The sequence below is a fragment of the Medicago sativa genome, chromosome 8, assembly GCF_051527215.1.
Source record: "Medicago sativa cultivar Bolivia chromosome 8, Bolivia_mono, whole genome shotgun sequence".
Classification (NCBI taxonomy): domain Eukaryota; kingdom Viridiplantae; phylum Streptophyta; class Magnoliopsida; order Fabales; family Fabaceae; genus Medicago; species Medicago sativa.
In genome coordinates, this window is record NC_140756.1 from 53556256 (window position 1) to 53577263 (window position 21008).

At 33.7% G+C, this 21008-nt stretch overlaps 1 protein-coding gene and 1 pseudogene across 1 annotated transcript; both read left to right on the top strand.

Annotated features, from left to right (window-relative positions):
- The first annotated feature begins 11782 nt into the window (after positions 1-11782).
- On the top strand, positions 11783-12486 carry LOC146899525 (SKP1-like protein 1A pseudogene; annotated as a pseudogene).
- Positions 12487-16397: 3911 nt separating this feature from the next.
- On the top strand, positions 16398-17978 carry LOC146899526 (methylenetetrahydrofolate reductase (NADH) 2-like). Its single transcript, XM_085736801.1, has 5 exons — positions 16398-16911; positions 17107-17167; positions 17266-17348; positions 17442-17615; positions 17793-17978. Exons 1-5 carry the CDS (start codon positions 16501-16503, stop codon positions 17976-17978), a joined length of 915 nt encoding a protein of 304 aa, XP_085592927.1. The 5' UTR covers positions 16398-16500.
- The last annotated feature ends 3030 nt before the right edge of the window (positions 17979-21008 follow it).

Genomic DNA, 21008 nt, shown 5'->3' on the forward strand with positions numbered 1-21008 from the left:
GTTCGTCTGAAATGCGTCCGAAGTCTATTCCAATATCCCACGGAGAAAAACGTGTGAAATCCGTCTGAAATATTTTTGGGACGGAATTTGGGACGGAATTATGATTTGCGACGCGGCTTTTTCGGACAGCGCCTTATCCGTCCGAATTCCGTCCAAAAACACATTTCCGTCCGAAATCCGTGGGAAATTTCCGTAAATTCCGTCCCAAAACCGTCCGAAATTCTGTTCGAAAATGACCGTTTTTTAGTAGTGAATAACCGGCGTGTTGCGTGGGTTATAGTAGAAATAATATTAATAAATTCTATTGTTGGGGTTACCGCAATACCGGGCCTCTGTACTGTATTTGTCGTTTTTCGCCCTTATCATATACCTTGTATGACATAGGAGCTATGCATATATATGTTGTTTAAAAAAAAATTCAAGGAAGGTGGTTTCTTTTCATAACTTTTGAACATAAATAAAATAAGATCATGTTAATGAATAACGATAGAAAGTTTAACCTCTGAAATTATTGCAACAGATGTTATCATAGAAAAAATTATTGTTCATTATGCTATCACATGCACATGAGACAGAATTACAGCATACATGTCATTTTTTTTACAACTGCTCTTCTTTAAATAATGCCTCTCAAGTCTCAACCCTAGGAATTTTCAAAATAGTTGTCAATTTTTTTACAAGAGCTTGTGCCTTTCATCCAATAAATATATCCTGAGGTTATTTAAAAACTTAAATACAAATTCATCTGAAGAAAACATAAGGCTAAAAGGAATATCATGCATTACCATTAACAACTTTATAGAACATTTTCTGTTACTTGTTTCATTTTCAATTGTGCTGCCATTCTGTTCCTCATGCTTGTGAAATCGATCCTGATACTGCACATGTTATCGATGTACCATCACCATCCCTAGTAAAATGGCGCAAAGCCTTAAACAGAACAGTACTCTTTTCAGTCTTCTCCCCACAGGTCAAGGCAACCACTCTGTCGATTAATTTTACTCTTGTTGTCCTTCATTCGCAATATCAATTGAATAAATCATGTCTGGTGTTAAATTTTCTTTCTTGACTATATATATACTATTGTGTTTGTAATATCCATGTAATTCGTTTACACTTTGATTTTTGTTTGAATTGTAATCTATGTTTCTTCTCATTAGTTTATGAAAGGAAAAAGTCCTTTTACAAGGAAGAATACATTGCTATTCCCGTAAACGATGCTACTCATTGCACGATGAATGAGATGATTCTTTCTTGGAAGACGATGGTATTACGCGATTATCTTTTATTTATTTTTTGCTGAAAATGAATATGATCTATTCAATTGTGCGATTATCTTTTATTTATATTTTCACATGTGACTATGATCTAACACATAACTCTGTCTAAGAGGCATTTGTTTGAGTTGTGTGCCATTCAACTACTTAGAATAAATCATGTGTCTCAACAATGCATACATAAAATATCTTCATTTCTAGTTCAAAAATAAATTTCAGTTCGACGAAAGGATCAAAATCGCACAATTGTAATTAATATTTAGAAGATCCAATTTGATACCATGAGAACTGCATTTTGTTTGGATTGATGGAATGGGACGGAATGAATTGAAATAAAGTGATATGGAGTGAAATTTTCCATTGTTTTCCGACAAGATGGGAAGAATAGTAATAATAACATAGGAGAGAAGCCTGAATACCTGATTAGTAACTTGGCAATAAAAATGATATTCCAGCTAAAAGGACTCCAAGAATAACAATATAGTTACGCCTTAAGTTAGACTCCAGAATCAATTCATGGCTTAAAACCAATAATTTGGATGTGGGCAGTCTTAATATTCTTGTAATTTTATTCTCTTATTGCTTGCTGGCCTTCGAGCCACTTTGTGTTTGCATCATTGTATAATCTTCCCTTGGGGCTTCTTTTAATGAAATGGAATTTATCTTCATCTTGTCTTTATTTTGTCAGAATATGTCTCTACTATTTTGTCATAGTATTTTTGCATCAATGCTTTTTTAGGTTTTGTAACTTCTATTCTTCTTTTGGAATTCTCACCCTTGTGGACATAGTCCGGCGGGCTTGCGCTACCTTGATGGACTTGAGTAAGGCAATCATGTAAGGAGCCTTTTCGAGGAAGCATGATCGGCCAATTTTTAGCTTCCCTTCCTCTTCAAAGGTAAAATTTTGTTCGAGGTGAACGTTTTCTGAGCGCGACACTCTCCCTTGGTAGTGGCTACCCGTCTAGGGGGTCTGCTCTTTACAGATCCTTCCCTTTATCGTCTAGTCATCACCTTTGTTTTTCAAGGGTGAGTTTAGCCTAGGGAGTTTTTAGTGACTTTGAGTCTTTGTCTTGGCATTCCCTTCGTTTTCGAGAGAAACGACCAACTTATATAATGGTCACCGTTGTTTCTATTGCTATATGTCTTGATTTGCGTTCTAGGGTTTGTTTTTAGCTTTATATTGGAGTGTGAGCTTCACTTGTCGTACACAAATAATGATAGCGTTTCTTTTGAGAAAAGCATTTAATTTTGTTAATAGTTGGAATGGGGATATTACAGTTGGTCTTATATAAGAAAATGCAAAAGCAAAATACAACATAGAATTGAAATTGAACTAAAGTAGTACTTAGCTATATTAACGCTTGAGCTTGTCCGTGTTCTAAGTCCTCCGAATGGACTTTTTGACAAGTGTTTCCGGTGTGTATGCTCCTTTCTGAGTGTTTGTCGTGACCACGTACGGTCCTTCCCAGTTCGGGGCTAGCTTGACTTCTATGGCATTCTTCCCTCCGACCTCAGCTCGTTGTAGGACCAAGTCTCCAGGAACAAAGTCCCCGGGCCTTAGTTTTTTGTTGTATTTTATCGTTGTCGCCTGCTTGAAGGCAACTTCTATGAGGGCAGGAAAGTTTCTAGCTTCAACTATGAAATCTGTTCTGGACCGGTCAAAGACCTAGGCCCAATTACTTAGGCCCAATAACAAACCAAGCCCAAATGCTGCATTTGGCAATTTACTCGCAACACACCCCTTCTCCGCGAGGGGAGTGCTCGGAACAACTGAGATTTGTTCAAACGAACAGTAACGTCACTTTCCCACGTTCCCGCGAATATCTCACCGGTGGTTACACTTCCCCCGATTTCGTAACCGTCGGAGATATGTGTGCCATTACAATGGCTCTACATTCACCCACCTCTATAAATAGGAGGCTCCCCGCAGCCTCCAAGGTAGAATCTATTTCCCTCTCAAACCCCCCATTCTGAACCTCTATTAACTTGATCGTCTGAGTGTCTGTAGGTACACACCCCCCCCCCCCCCCCCATTCGGTCCAACACTCACGGAAGTACTCTCACCACCATGAACCACCACATTAAAGAAAGCACCAGCAACCACTTTCAGATCAGGTACGATCAAAATCCATCTTTTCAAGTAATGCCTTTGTGTTAGTTGTTTCTTTTGTAAAAAAAAAATTGGATTTGTTCAATGCCTCTGAAGTTTTGATGATAACAAAGTATTAAAGTTGGATATGCTAATACATGTTTAAGTGTTATGACCATAGATTAAAATTTATCAAGGTTTGAACATATATGAGAGCATCTGAAGCACAAGAGAAGCTAAATACTTTATGGAAGATTTGAAGAAAGGTTAATCAGAAGTCAACAATGTGATCAGAAGCGAATAGCTCATCCAGAATCTATTGAAGACTAGACTCTGGATCATTAGACTCTTAGTCACCCAGACTCTGAGGACTTAGAAGCCACATCAACTTTGTCTTCTTCTGAGAAAGGTTGCTTTTAGGATCTGATCAAGTACAGTTTGTCTTCTCAAGAATCGTGTGCTAAGTCAAATTCAAGAAAAAAAAAGAATCAAATGGATAATTCTATTGGCAGCAATAGTTTTGAAATGTCATTTCAAACAGCATTAACCATATCAGACAACATTCCAACGTTTTGATTTGATAGCTTCTCAAGGACTCTTAATGCACTGGAACTTCTCCAACGTCTCTCAAATCATTCTCTGTATTAGGAGATGAGGACTTGAAGAACATAAAAAGACTTTGCAGTTTTTACAATTGTCATTACTCTATCAAATTCAAAAGCGCATAAACAATTAAGAATTTCTTAACAATTTCATATCTTAGAAATTCTAAAATCTTAAGAGTCTTACTCTGTTTTGTCATTGTTTACACCTCTGATTGTATATCAAGTGTAAAACTAAACAATCTTTTATTTGATTAAGTTAGATTGTAAGAAGTCTCTTTCGGTTGTGATTGAGCATTAAAAGTCTCTTTCTTGTGTGCTTGAGCATTTGAAAGCTTCTTGCTTGTGTGCTGGAACATTTGTAATCTTTAATAATTGAAGTTAAAATTCCTTGAAGGTACAAGGGGACTGGGCTTTTGAAGTTTCTTGCTTGTGTGCTTGAACATTTGTAATCTTTAATAATTGAAGTTAAAATTCCTTGAAAGTACAAGGGGACTGGGCTTTTGAATGATTATGCAATCAAATTAGTCAAGGATTTATCTGCCATTATATTTTAACATTTTACAATCTCAATGAAGGATTTGTCATCTGGATTTCTGTTATGTTTCGTTTTATTTCTCCGCTGCATTTAGATTCTGAACCTTACTTCAGAAGCTGAACTCTATCAGGTTCTGAACAGTAACTTTAGTTTAGGAGAAGAAAAAGAAACCAAAACTCAACCCCCCCCCCCCCCCCCCCCCCCCCCCCCCCCCTCCTTGTGTTTTTCTCACCTTCACAAACCTCTTTAATCCTAATTTAAATATTAAAATAACGATCATTTTCTTATTGACTATATAGTGCAATATACTTGATCTAATTTGTTAAACTTTTTTAAGGATAAAAGAAGAAAAAAAAACTTGACATATACTCATATCGTGTTTTTTACACGATATATTTTGTGTGGTAACAAAAGAAAATTATTGATATATCATGCCCGTTTGTCCTCTCTTTCTACTGCACTAACGCATGTGATTATTTTATTATGTTTGTTTGTATAATTTTGATTAAAATTATTAAATATTAATGAAAATTATTGATATATTGATTTATAAACAAAATATTGTCAAAGCATATAACAAAATTATTTTTGAACTCAACATATTTTAGTTTTTTTTAAAAACTAGGGTGTTGCAAAGAGCAAACAACCCACAAAAGATAAAATAATGATCATTTATTGTTCATTCTTATAGTAATTAGTAACATCATAACATAAATGTATACATGACATGTTATGTAAAAGAAACAATGTTATGATGACGATAAAAGAATATCTTTAAAAACTACATTTTTCGTAAAGTCTTCATCTTCTCCTTCTATTTTCCCTTCTTTAATGAGAACTTTTGCTGAATTTTAAGAAACTCCTCTTGATAAAGCTACATATAATTGACCATGGCTAAAAACATGTCGTGGAAGATAGATTCCGACATTGAGAATGGCCTGCCCTTGTGACTTATTTGTTGTAATAGCAAAACTTAGTCTAACAGGAAACTGTTTTCTACTAAGCACAAATGGAAGGCATGAACTCACATTTATTTTTAATTTAATTTTGGGAAAGAATGTTCTTTTTCCAGCATTGCTTCCTGTTAGGATTTCCACATCCAACATATTCTTAAATAAACCACGACATAACAATCGTGTCCCGTTACACAGGCCATATCCAGGGTCTATGTTTCGCAACAATCAAATGTGCACCTTTTTTTACCTTTAAAATATGTGGTGGGATACTTCCTTGAGCAAACACCTTTTTTACCTTTAAAATATGTGGTGGGATACTTCCTTGAGCAATTGAGTTTAGGAATTTTTGTTGATATAAGTTATGAGTATCCCCTCAATCTCGTCAAATGACAACAAATTATGTTATTCTCCTGGAAACTGATTGATAATTAATATTTAATATAGTGCTAACAAATCTTTTTCTAAAATATTTTTAGTCCTAATCTTTTTTTAGAAGATTTAAAGTCCAATCTTTAACATTATTTTTTTCTCACGTTTGTTACTAATATTTTTTTAGAGGATTTAAAGTCCAATCTTTACCATTATTTTTTGTTCACGTTTGTTACCATTGATCAAAGGCTAAGAAAGAGTAACTTATATTAATAAAATAATATGAAAATACTGTTTTTTGTGAAAGTAATAAAATAATATGGAAATACTGTTTTTTGTGGAAGGGATGTGAAAATACTTGGCAATCTTTATCGGTTGTATTGAGGGGAACAACACAAATGTACAACATAAAATTGGCTGGTAAAAAAGTAACATGAGTTTTTGTTTTGTGCTAGTTTTTTTTTTTTTGAGTTTGATATGTGGTTAACGGAGGTAAAAGAGGGTTAACGAAGTCGATTAGTGACATGGATTAGTAATCCACGAGTTATTTTATAATTGACTATGATCTAACACATAACTCTGTCTAAGAGGCATTTGTTTGAGTTGTGTGCCATTCAACTACTTAGAATAAATCATGTGTCTCAACAATGCATACATAAAATATCTTCATTTCTAGTTCAAAAATAAATTTCAGTTCGACGAAAGGATCAAAATCGTACAATTGTAATTAATATTTAGAAGATCCAATTTGATACCATGAGAACTGCATTTTGTTTGGATTGATGGAATGGGACGGAATGAAGTGAAATAAAGTGATATGGAGTGAAATTTTCCATTGTTTTCCGACAAGATGGGAAGAATAGTAATAATAACATAGGAGAGAAGCCTGAATACCTGATTAGTAACTTGGCAATAAAAATGATATTCCAGCTAAAAGGACTCCAAGAATAACAATATAGTTACGCCTTAAGTTAGACTCCAGAATCAATTCATGGCTTAAAACCAATAATTTGGATGTGGGCAGTCTTAATATTCTTGTAATTTTATTCTCTTATTGCTTGCTGGCCTTCGAGCCACTTTGTGTTTGCATCATTGTATAATCTTCCCTTGGGGCTTCTTTTAATGAAATGGAATTAATCTTCATCTTGTCTTTATTTTGTCAGAATATGTCTCTACTATTTTGTCATAGTATTTTTGCATCAATGCTTTTTTAGGTTTTGTAACTTCTATTCTTCTTTTGGAATTCTCACCCTTGTGGACATAGTCCGGCGGGCTTGCGCTACCTTCATGGACTTGAGTAAGGCAATCATGTAAGGAGCCTTTTCAAGGAAGCATGATCGACCAATTTTTAGCTTCCCTTCCTCTTCAAAGGTAAAATTTTGTTCGAGGTGAACGTTTTCTGAGCGCGACACTCTCCCTTGGTAGTGGCTACCCGTCTAGGGGGTCTGCTCTTTACAGATCCTTCCCTTTATCGTCTAGTCATCACCTTTGTTTTTCAAGGGTGAGTTTAGCCTAGGGAGTTTTTAGTGACTTTGAGTCTTTGTCTTGGCATTCCCTTCGTTTTCGAGAGAAACGACCAACTTATATAATGGTCACCGTTGTTTCTATTGCTATATGTCTTGATTTGCGTTCTAGGGTTTGTTTTTAGCTTTATATTGGAGTGTGAGCTTCACTTGTCGTACACAAATAATGATAGCGTTTCTTTTGAGAAAAGCATTTAATTTTATTAATAGTTGGAATGGGGATATTACAGTTGGTCTTATATAAGAAAATGCAAAAGCAAAATACAACATAGAATTGAAATTGAAATTGAACTAAAGTAGTACTTAGCTATATTAACGCTTGAGCTTGTCCGTGTTCTAAGTCCTCCGAATGGACTTTTTGACAAGTGTTTCCGGTGTGTATGCTCCTTTCTGAGTGTTTGTCGTGACCACGTACGGTCCTTCCCAGTTCGGGGCTAGCTTGACTTCTATGGCATTCTTCCCTCCGACCTCAGCTCGTTGTAGGACCAAGTCTCCAGGAACAAAGTCCTCGGGCCTTAGTTTTTTGTTGTATTTTATCGTTGTCGCCTACTTGAAGGCAACTTCTATGAGGGCAGCAAAGTTTCTAGCTTCAACTATGAAATCTGTTCTGGACCGGTCAAAGACCTAGGCCCAATTACTTAGGCCCAATAACAAACCAAGCCCAAATGCTGCATTTGGCAATTTACTCGCAACACACCCCTTCTCCGCGAGGGGAGTGCTTGGAACAACTGAGATTTGTTCAAACGAACAGTAACGTCACTTTCCCACGTTCCCGCGAATATCTCACCGGTGGTTACACTTCCCCCGATTTCGTAACCGTCGGAGATATGTGTGCCATTACAATGGCTCTACATTCACCCACCTCTATAAATAGGAGGCTCCCCGCAGCCTCCAAGGTAGAATCTCTTTCCCTCTCAAACCCCCCATTCTGAACCTCTATTAACTTGATCGTCTGAGTGTCTGTAGGTACACCCCCCCTCCATTCGGTCCAACGCTCACGGAAGTACTCTCACCACCATGAACCACCACATTAAAGAAAGCACCAGCAGCCACTTTCAGATCAGGTACAATCAAAATCCATCTTTTCAAGTAATGCCTTTGTGTTAGTTGTTTCTTTTGTAAAAAAAAATTGGATTTGTTCAATGCCTCTGAAGTTTTGATGATAACAAAGTATTAAAGTTGGATATGTTAATACATGTTTAAGTGTTATGACCATAGATTAAAATTTATCAAGGTTTGAACATATATGAGAGCATCTAAAGCACAAGAGAAGCTAAATACTTTATGGAAGATTTGAAGAAAGGTTAATCAGAAGTCAACAATGTGATCAGAAGCGAATAGCTCATCCAGAATCTATTGAAGACTAGACTCTGGATCATTAGACTCTTAGTCACCCAGACTCTGAGGACTTAGAAGCCACATCAACTTTGTCTTCTTCTGAGAAAGGTTGCTTTTAGGATCTGATCAAGTACAGTTTGTCTTCTCAAGAATCGTGTGCTAAGTCAAATTCAAGAAAGAAAAAAAAGAATCAAATGGATAATTCTATTGGCAGCAATAGTTTTGAAATGTCTATTCAAACAGCATTAACCATATCAGACAACATTCCAACGTTTTGATTTGATAGCTTCTCAAGGACTCTTAATGCACTGGAACTTCTCCAACGTCTCTCAAATCATTCTCTGTATTAGGAGATGAGGACTTGAAGAACATAAAAAGACTTTGCAGTTTTTACAATTGTCATTACTCTATCAAATTCAAAAGCGCATAAACAATTAAGAATTTCTTAACAATTTCATATCTTAGAAATTCTAAAATCTTAAGAGTCTTACTCTGTTTTGTCATTGTTTACACCTCTGATTGTATATCAAGTGTAAAACTAAACAATCTTTTATTTGATTAAGTTAGATTGTAAGAAGTCTCTTTCGGTTGTGATTGAGCATTAAAAGTCTATTTCTTGTGTGCTTGAGCATTTGAAAGCTTCTTGCTTGTGTGCTGGAACATTTGTAATCTTTAATAATTGAAGTTAAAATTCCTTGAAAGTACAAGGGGACTGGGCTTTTGAAGTTTCTTGCTTGTGTGCTTGAACATTTGTAATCTTTAATAATTGAAGTTAAAATTCCTTGAAAGTACAAGGGGACTGGGCTTTTGAATGATTATGCAATCAAATTAGTCAAGGATTTATCTGCCATTATATTTTAACATTTTACAATCTCAATGAAGGATTTGTCATCTGGATTTCTGTTATGTTTCGTTTTATTTCTCCGCTGCATTTAGATTCTGAACCTTACTTCAGAAGCTGAACTCTATCAGGTTCTGAACAGTAACTTTAGTTTAGGAGAAGAAAAAGAAACCAAAACTCAACCCCCCCCCCCCCCCCCCCCCCCCCCCCCTCCTTGTGTTTTTCTCACCTTCACAAACCTCTTTAATCCTAATTTAAATATTAAAATAACGATCATTTTCTTATTGACTATATAGTGCAATATACTTGATCTAATTTGTTAAACTTTTTTAAGGATAAAAGAAGAAAAAAAAACTTGACATATACTCATATCGTGTTTTTTACACGATATATTTTGTGTGGTAACAAAAGAAAATTATTGATATATCATGCCCGTTTGTCCTCTCTTTCTACTGCACTAACGCATGTGATTATTTTATTATGTTTGTTTGTATAATTTTGATTAAAATTATTAAATATTAATGAAAATTATTGATATATTGATTTATAAACAAAATATTGTCAAAGCATATAACAAAATTATTTTTGAACTCAACATATTTTAGTTTTTTTTAAAAACTAGGGTGTTGCAAAGAGCAAACAACCCACAAAAGATAAAATAATGATCATTTATTGTTCATTCTTATAGTAATTAGTAACATCATAACATAAATGTATACATGACATGTTATGTAAAAGAAACAATGTTATGATGACGATAAAAGAATATCTTTAAAAACTACATTTTTCGTAAAGTCTTCATCTTCTCCTTCTATTTTCCCTTCTTTAATGAGAACTTTTGCTGAATTTTAAGAAACTCCTCTTGATAAAGCTACATATAATTGACCATGGCTAAAAACATGTCGTGGAAGATAGATTCCGACATTGAGAATGGCCTGCCCTTGTGACTTATTTGTTGTAATAGCAAAACTTAGTCTAACAGGAAACTGTTTTCTACTAAGCACAAATGGAAGGCATGAACTCACATTTATTTTTAATTTAATTTTGGGAAAGAATGTTCTTTTTCCAGCATTGCTTCCTGTTAGGATTTCCACATCCAACATATTCTTAAATAAACCACGACATAACAATCGTGTCCCGTTACACAGGCCATATCCAGGGTCTATGTTTCGCAACAATCAAATGTGCACCTTTTTTTACCTTTAAAATATGTGGTGGGATACTTCCTTGAGCAAACACCTTTTTTTACCTTTAAAATATGTGGTGGGATACTTCCTTGAGCAATTGAGTTTAGGAATTTTTGTTGATATAAGTTATGAGTATCCCCTTCAATCTCGTCAAATGACAACAAATTATGTTATTCTCCTGGAAACTGATTGATAATTAATATTTAATATAGTGCTAACAAATCTTTTACTAAAATATTTTTAGTCCTAATCTTTTTTTAGAAGATTTAAAGTCCAATCTTTAACATTATTTTTTTCTCACGTTTGTTACTAATATTTTTTTGGAGGATTTAAAGTTCAATTTTTACCATTATTTTTTGTTCACGTTTGTTACCATTGATCAAAGGCTAAGAAAGAGTAACTTATATTAATAAAATAATATGAAAATACTGTTTTTTGTGAAAGTAATAAAATAATATGGAAATACTGTTTTTTGTGGAAGGGATATGAAAATACTTGGCAATCTTTATCGGTTGTATTGAGGGGAACAACACAAATGTACAACATAAAATTGGATGGTAAAAAAGTAACATGAGTTTTTGTTTTGTGCTAGTTTTTTTTTTTTTTTGAGTTTGATCTGTGGTTAACGGAGGTAAAAGAGGGTTAACGAAGTCGATTAGTGACATGGATTAGTAATCCACGAGTTATTTTATAATTGGCTAACAGTAAGAACAATTCATAAGGAATTGTGTGTAAGTTTTCTACTTAAATTAAATTTATTATTATTTATTTGTTACAAGTGTTATTTGTATACTTAAATTAAATTTATTATTATCTATTTGTTACATGTGTTATTTGTATTTAAAATTAAAAATAAAAATTAGGGGTATTTTTGGAAAGAAAAGTGCAACCCAAAAGTGTGCTGAATGTTTTTCTTTATATATAGTATAAAATATAGTATAGATTAATTCAATATCAAATCTAAAACAAATTTCTTGCTCGCCAAGTAGGAGAAAGACCCTAGTCGGTATAAATAGTGTACTGACGCCTATTCTTTTTCTCATTCACTTCACCGTTTTCTAACTTAGGGTTTTATTCATCGCATCGTTTTCAAACTTAGGTTTTAGGGTTTTAGCTTTCACAAAAATCAAAATCCAAGTTATCATGTCGTCATCAACCAGGAAGATCACTCTCAAGAGTTCCGACGGTGAGACCTTTGAGGTCGAAGAGGCTGTTGCTTTGAAATCGCAGACGATCAAACACATGATCGAGGACGACTGTGCCAAAACCGAAATCCCTCTTCCAAACGTAACTAGCAAGATCTTGGCAATGGTTATCGAGTATTGTAAAAAGCATGTTGAGGTTACGACGAGTTCCGAAGGGAAACCCTCCGAGGATGATGTTAAGGCTTGGGATGCTGAGTTCGTCAAGGTTAATCAGAATACACGCTTCGAACTCATCTTGGCTGCAAACTACTTGGATATCAAGAGCCTGCTGGAACTTACATGCCAGTATGTAGCAGATACTATCAAGGATAAGACGGTGGAGGAGATTCGTGACATTTTCAATGTTGAGAATGACTACAGTCCGGAGGAAGAGGCGAAAGTTCGTGCGGAATACAGTTGGGCTTTTGAATGATTATGCAACAAATCATCAAATTAGTCAAGGATTTATTTGCCATTATATTTTAACATTTTAAAATTTCAGTCAAGGATTTGTCATGTGTGGATTTATGTTATGTTTCGTTTTATTTATCAAAGTATGATCAACATTTCTGCTTTTCTTTATCTTTAGAAGGTTCTTGGTGAATGGTTCAACATTTGTCATGTGTTATCATATTGTTATAATTTGCTTTGTTTGAAACTTTGTTCAAACACCTAAACTGGCTTCTATAGTTATTTAGTGCAGTATTGTACTTATCAATATACCTCGTTCGTATAATGTGTTTAATTAAGGGGAGATTGATTTTATGATGCATTATTGTTATGCTATAAGGCATCCCTTACTTCAATTTATAATTTTGTTACTAGTTGTCACCTTTGATTATTTGTTTTATCTATAGTACAAAATTGTTTTGATGCTATCCAATGGTCTTGTTAATCATGATGTTGACTTTTTGTTCTCTTTCTGTGAGACTATAAAACTTCATGTAATTTTTATATAATGATTTTGCTCTCTATTGAATCTATAATTAGGAGTCTTGGTTTTGCTATAAATAAGAACTAAAAATGGTCTTGGAACACAAACATAGCTCCTACTTAACCTTAAAATGATAGTCAAAGCTAACATTGCTACTTAATACAATCTTCAGTAGACTCTATAATGATCAACACACGAGTTTCAAATCCTCCAAGTAGTAGCAATAAACCCCTGCACTGAATGCGACCGACACGATTCAACTTGTTTTAGCAGAAACAAAGGCTGAAGATCCAAATTCAACTAATTAGTTCCAACTTCCAAGTAACTCCCAAAATCAACTACAGATTTGTGTATCACCATGAATTTAAGTTGAGACTGCATTTGCAAACCATTCTAATTTCTAGAGTCATAGTTGCATGTGCCTTTAAAGTTCCATAAAAGAAGCTTCATGATCCGGGCTTCATTTGGCGGTTGTTCAAGTTCTGGTTTAGTATTCATATGGCAAGATAATTTTAATCATTAGAATCAATAGATGTAGATGATGCAGGTTGGTAACATAAGTATAAATTATCAGGAAAACAAATCATGAGGGAAGTGCCTAATTGATTCTCAAATCATCAACAGCAGGCAGAGTATAAACCTAGCATGTGCCTTATTTATTGGTAGGTGCCCTTCCTTCATCAAAAAAATTTGAAGGAAAAAAATATTGTTTGCATAAGTTTTGTTTACCCCGAATGAATTTTATCGTGCTGTGAAAGTTAAAATCTAAATTTACATGAGAGTGCTTAAAACTGTTTGAAAATTGTTGTATACACATTAGAGAAGGCTGAAACACACCTATAAATTACTCAAATGCCCCCTCGGCAGTTAACTGCCGCAGAAATTATCCGGCGGTAGTTAACTGCCGAAATTCCAATTTAATCCATCGGCACATAAGTGCCGTGGAAATCATTTGAAAATCTGCAAGCTTCCTGGAACGATTGGCATAAAACGAGCAGCTGCAGAGAGATGGGGCATCACCACCACAGCTCTAACGTCCGCCGCCGCAGTCATCTCCGACGGTGGTCCTTTGTGGTTCCACCTCTGGTTCGGACTACGACGGAAAAATCCTCCGTCATCACACCTAACTCATGGCTATGTCAGAAACAAAAAACTTGTGTCAATTTTCTTAACAAGTTTCTGATGCCTAAACACGGAAACACAAAATCCGTCATCACACCTGAGGAATTCACAACTGAACAGTTTTCTTCAATTCATTTTCCAATTTATTTGTTTCAATGAATCTAATAGAATTTACAATCTTTAATTTGTGTTTGGAGGTGGATTTTGTTGTTCTTCTTCTATTACCTCTTGCAAAGTGTAGCACAGTGTTTGATTTGGAAGAAGAAGAAAAGTGAAGTTTGTGGTTGTGAAAGAAAGAAAACAAAAAAAGCGATTGAAGTGGAAGAAGAACACGTTTTTTTTTTTTTCCTTTTTCTCCTTTTTTTCATTCCATCGGCAGTTAACTGCCGAGGTTTTCCTCGGTAGTTAACTGCATCCGGTTTCTTTACAATTCGGCAGTTAACTACCGCGGGGGCTTTTCGTCTTTTACATGTGTTTTTCAGCCCTATCAAATGTGTGAACAACAATTTTCAAACTATTTCAGGATACCTCCACTTTTATTGTGTTTACTTGTAAAATTGTTTCAGAAATTGGACAAACCCGAGTAAGGGACAAGAAAAAAAAATTGAAATTCTTGTTCCTCGTTAAACTGTTTCACAATTTTTCGTCTCAAGTACAAGTAGTCTAAAATACTAAAATAGTCTTTTTTTCCACAAAAAATTGTTCCGTTAAACTTTAAGTATTGGACAGAACAACACAACACAAGGTATAACAGTAGAAACAAACTTTTTTAGTATTGAATAATATTTGGTATGCGATTCTTGATGGACAAAACTCATAAGGTTTAGAAAACTTGTACTTGGGACAAAAAAGTGTGTTGTGGTTTATTAAGGGACGATAATTTCATTTTTTGCACTCTCATTTGTCTCCAGTTTGTTCAATCCTTGAACAGTATTACAAATAAAACATTGTACAACTAGAGTTATGACCTTTCATTTTTTAGCGGATCAAACACTCCTTAAAAGTTTGTGCTAAGTTGTTTTGCCTCATGCTACTTTGTCTTGTGTCGTTTTGTCCCGTACTTACCTCTTAGAAAATCCAATTCTCCCTTATTGTCGCATGCAAACAATAAACCACGTTAGGCCAAGTCATATATCTAAAACAAATGGGGGAAAAGGGGCCTCATTTGTGAAACATATGGAAGGTGGTTTTTTCCTCAACTATTGAACATAAATAAAATATAATGGATAGGTCATAGAGTATGAACCTTTGTCATCGCCATATTTCCTCATGGTTAATACAAGGAAGCAGAAGTTAAACTTTCTACCATTAACATTTGCTTTGATATGAATTATAATTCTACTATATATTGCTATCCTTCCAGGTACAGCACTTTACCTTTATTCTGTTTGTGATTGGCTGAAAGTGCATGAACTTCATAAAGTTATTTTTAGTAAATGTAAATTAAATATATCATTACTTTTTATAGAAAAAAATGATTTTGACATTCAATAATTTAGAGATTGTTTTTAGAGATTTTATCAAATAACATAATCAATTTTGTATTTGTTTGTCGTAATAACAATCACTTCTTTGAAAAAATTATTTAATTTGTTTGGATAAAACGATATAATATGGATTTTTTGTTATAAAATTATCTTCATCTTTTGATACTTATTTTCTCCCTTCTCTAGAAAAAATATTTTTTGAAAAGCTACCGTAATATATTTTCATTTAAAGTTGTTTTTAGATTTTTTGTTTTTAGACACAAAATGGTTAAAATATGTTGAGATGTCAAACGATTAGGATATGACAAAAAAAAATTATTGTTGGCTATCAACTTTCATAATTAGAGATTATAGGAAATTTGTTTTGATTGGGATTAAGATTAAGTTAGTTTATTCTTTAAAAAAAGATTAAGTTAGTGTGAAAATTTGTTTTGATCGGATTAAAATATCAAAATAAAAGTGATTTTTACATAAAATAATTTAGAGTTATTTTTTAGAGATTTAATGAAAAATCAGAATCTACTTTGCGTTTGTTTATCGTAATAAAAATCATTTTTTTTTAAACAAATAATTTAGTTTGTTTGAATACAACTATATAAAAGCGATTTTTTGTTATAAAATTAGTTCAATCTTTTAAATCATATTTTCTCTTTCCTCTAAAAAAATCTATTTAAAATTAAGTTAATTTATTCTTTCAAAATTATTTTAGTTTGTTTTTTAAGGAGAGAAAAAAGAGGGGTGTGGTTGAACCAAAAGATATAATTTTAATAGGTGTCAAAAAATTAAAAAGGGTAAGATTGTATTTTTGTAGTTTTAAGTTTCATCTTCCCTCCCATCTTCACAAATCCTACATCTATCGCACAAGCCTCTTTTTCTTGTTATTCTTCTTCTTCATCCACCCATCGTTTTGCTTTATCATTCTCTATCTCTCTCCTAAGGTACGATTTAATCATTTTTTCTTTCTTTCCAATTCAATTATCATTCTCGTTAATTAATTTTGGTTTTGTTAGTTACTTGATTCAGGGTAAGTAAACAAAAAGCGAAAAACAAAAAATGAAGGTGATAGAGAAAATTCGATCAGCTGCGGCGGATCCAGACAGAGTACTATTTTCCTTCGAGTTTTTTCCACCGAATGCAGAAGCCGAAGATGGAGTGGACAATCTATTCGAAAAAATGAACCGAATGGTTGCACACAATCCGTCATTTTGTGATATTACATGGCGAGCTGGAGGAACAACTGCTGATCTGACGTTAGAGATCGCAAATAAGATGCAAAATATTATCTGTGTTGAGACTATGATGCATCTTACTTGTACTAATATGCCGGTGGATAAGATTGATCATACTTTGGAGATGATTAAGAGTAATGGGATTCAGAATGTGCTTGCGCTTAGAGGTGATCCGCCTCGTGGACAGGAGAAGTTTGTGCAGACTGAAGGGGGGTTTGCATGTGCGCGTGATTTGGTATGGTTTTTTTTTTTTTTAACTCAAGAATGATTTTGATGATTTTTTGCACTTTTTTGTTATTGTTTTAGATGCATGGTTGGTGATGATATGAAAAGGAATTTTGTTTTTTCTGATGATAAAACCTAAAACCTAAAATTTGACATACTTTTCTGGTCTTGAGGCTTGATTTTGTGGATGCTGATGCTTTTGTAGGTTCAACATATCAGAAGCAAATATGGTGACTACTTTGGCATTACAATTGCTGGTTATCCAGGTTTGTTGCTTATGTTATCATTTGTTCAACTTTATTATCGCTTTCTTCTTCGTGCTTTTTGTTCCTCTTCTCACCATAAATATTGTCTTTCTCTTCAGAGGCACATCCGAATGTTATAGGAGCTGATGGGTTGGTTTCAGCGGAAGGTTATCAAAGTGATCTTGCTTACTTGAAGAGCAAGGTCAGAATGCACCCTTTTTATTCATCAAAAGTTATATATTCATCAAAGGTCAGAATCACACAATAATAGTAATCGCTTATGTTCCTTTTATAGGTTGATGCTGGAGCAGATTTGATTGTCACCCAATTATTTTTTGACACTGATATATTCCTCAAGTTTGTGAATGATTGTCGCCAAATTGGGATAACTTGTCCTATTGTGCCTGGCATTATGCCCATTAACAATTACAACGGCTTTATCGGCATGACTGGTCTTTGTAAAACAAAGGTAAGCAAAAAAATGTTATATAGATCTTCCAGCATTAAGTTTTCTAAATATTCTATTATCTCACTTAATAGTTAAAGATTTGTTATACGTTTTCTTTTTACTCATGTATTTTGTTAGTCAATGTAATGGATTGTAATTACTAATTGTAATATATTGTTTCATTTTTAATGAATATAGATACCTGCTGAGATAATGGCTGCTTTAGAGCCTATCAAGGACAATGAAGAAGCTATCAAGGCTTATGGAATACACCTGGGAACTGAAATGTGCAAAAAGATTATGGCTCATGGAATTAAGACACTGCATCTTTACACGCTAAATAAGGAGGAATCTGCATTGGCGATTCTAATGGTTTTCTCCTAATTCATGCAACTTCTAGCTTATGTTATATCCCAAATATATTTCGAAACATTGAATCAATCAACCCCATATATTTCACGTCAGCGTTGTATTTTTGTTTTTGGTTGTAGAGGCTTCAGAGTTTTGATAATTCTTTGCAACCCGGGTCTCTTTTTTTCTTTATTTCTTTCTCTATTTCTCCCCTCTATTAATGAGATGTTTGAAATAGTTTATCAAGAACTTATTGTTGATTTATCACTTGATACAAATATTAGTAACAACTTATGATGATATGTTTATTAATTGATTTTGAAGTCATAAAACGTCTGCATGATTACCTTTTACTTTTTTCCTTCAAACTCTATAAAAGTGTTTATTTGATCATTTAATTCTAGAGGGGCAGGTCCATAGGGTGCTTATTTACACACTTATGCACGTCTTCTAAAGATCAGACAAATATATTAAGAAGCTTCTTAATATATTAGTCCTTTATGTCAATGGTGAACTTTTTTGTGTATTGGTGTGTTAACTCACGCTGTGCGTCTTTTTAAATATCTGACAGTATTTCATTTTCTCATTTCTCATCTCAAATCTCCGAAAACTCTCAAATCAACCAAATCTAAAATTTCTTCAAGTTCAAATCAAACAACACTCCAATAACAAGTAAGTTTTCTAAATCAAACACCATTAACCTTTTATGTTTATATGTTAGATTTCTCTTCTTAAATTAATTTTTTTTTAGTTTTAGGGTTTGTTTAAATTTTGATTTTTTTTTTTGGCAAGAATTGATACAATGTTTACAAGTAAATGACTTATATTGCTCGATCGTTTAGATGTTTGCATGTTTATGTTGTAGTTATGAGTTTTAGGGTTTATGTATAATTTGCACTCCAAGTGTTTGATGAAATGTTTGAATGAGTTTTTCATTAATTGTTTAATTTTTTTATGGTGTAGATGTAAAACAATGGCTGATTTGTTCAATATTTGCATACGCTTCAACAGTGGAAATCCTCAGTTGTTCAAAGTTCGATACATTAATGTCACGTTAAAAGGTCTGAAGGATCAACTGAATGAAATCAACCAATGACTCAATCCTGGAGACACAAGGAGGGTGGAAAACATTCGGTATGAACGTCCAATGTTACACGAGGGGAGAATATGGTTCAGTCGGCTAGAATTAACATACGACGACGACGTGAGAAGCATGTTCTCGAATTTTTGTCAGCACAACATGTTTGTGTGGATTGATATGTTTGTTACGTTGCTGAGATCGCCTAAAGATATTCTCAACAATTTGATTCTGCCAGAATCGATGATTATGTTTAGGTAGCATCATTACTATGTAATGTCTTTATTTTGTTGGAATTTAAGTTTAATTCTTGTTAGTTTGCTGAATATGTCGGTGTTGAAATGTCTTATACTTAGTGTTGAGATTTGGAAGATCCTTTGAAAAGTCAAAGAATGAAGAGAACACAACATGTATTTTAGCAAATAAACTTATATATGTTTTCATATCGAATTCTCTTGTATAAGATGAGTGTGATGTAAAGGAATGCACCTCTATGATGTTGTTTTGTGCTTGATTATGCTCCTCTGTCAATTGAAACTTGTTAGTTGGAAGTGCAGTAGGATTAAGTTCAAAAGAATGTATTGGAATGCATTCCTTTACATCGCTACTCATCTTATATGAGGGAATTCGATGTGTTAACCTCTATTTTTAATTAGGTAGAATACATGTGTTGTGTTCTCTTCATTCTTTTGAATTTTCAAATGATGTTGTAAATCCCTACCCGAGATATAAGACACTTCAATGCTGACATTTTCGGCAAACTTTCAAGAATACAATTTAAACCCAACATCATGATGATACCACATATTTAGGGAGAATGTAATGTAACTTAGATGAAATTAAAACTAAATAAAATTATGTATTTTTTGAATTGATTTCGTGTACTTGTGCAACTTATTCGAATTTATTCAATACACAATTTTATCCAAATTTATTCAATACGCAACTTTATTCAAATTTATTCAATACCAAAATGCACATCATATCAAAAAACATAAAAAAAAAAAAAATAAGACAATACACGCGATTACATTTAATCTTCTCCCTCATCGCTTAAGTCAATTGGGTTGTCCTCGACAGTTCCTGGGGCACCTGCTTTTGGCTGGGGACCAAAATAACACGTCCGTCCGTTCCTTCTCATCTTGTTGAAATTGTATACGAGCACATTCGCCTTGTTTTTTGTTCGGATCCTTCACATTCGATATTGTGTCATGTCACAGTGGTTTTTGATGTATTCTTCTCACCCTCCTTTTTCAACTGAACATCACTCTGTTTCTGAGACATCTCTACGCAATGTAAAAATCAATGGTCAAAACCTTGTCTAATCCTAAAAATTCTACCACAAATACCCAACAATTTCAAACAATTTCTAACAATTTCCAACAATCTCTACCACAATTCAATCAATTTTACTCTAATCAACATCTAACAATTCAATCAAATCATAAACATTTAACCCTATAAAATAAAAAATCAAAAATAAAAAAAAACATAAATATGGGACAATTTATCCAAAAAAATCTAACAATTCAATAAATAAAAAAAGCCAATGTAATAGGATAATAAGCAGTTACTTGATTTTGTGATTGTAATTAGCGTTGAATGACTTAAGGTTGGAGAAAATCGCAACAATGGCTCTCAATACCGCAACAATGAAATTTTGGAAATTCTTATGATGTTCTTTTGTTTTTATAGCAGAACCCCGCAAGTTAACTCATGTTGACTTAAGTCATACGTCGAGCGTGAGTTAACTCATACGAGGGTATTTTGGACAGTGTAGTTGGGAATGAGCGAAACTGAATGGAAGAAAAGCAATTTCCATTCTTTTTAGGCAAGGGGCCCAAAACAGATGTCAACACTTAAATGAAATTGCTAAAAATTGCCATAAAGATGGTGAGAGATGCAAGTAAAAGCTGGAATGCCACCTTGCCAAAGAAAAGTTATGAAACCTACACGTTATTATAGCAAAAAATTGGAGGAATCGC

Coding starts and splice junctions, on each gene's coding strand:
- LOC146899526 (XM_085736801.1), top strand. CDS start 16,501: ATGAAGGTGATAGAGAAAATTCGATCAGCTGCGGCGGATCCAGACAGA. Junction 17,168..17,265: donor TACAATTGCTGGTTATCCAG/GTTTGTTGCTTA, acceptor CTTTCTCTTCAG/AGGCACATCCGAATGTTATA. Junction 17,616..17,792: donor CTGGTCTTTGTAAAACAAAG/GTAAGCAAAAAA, acceptor TAATGAATATAG/ATACCTGCTGAGATAATGGC.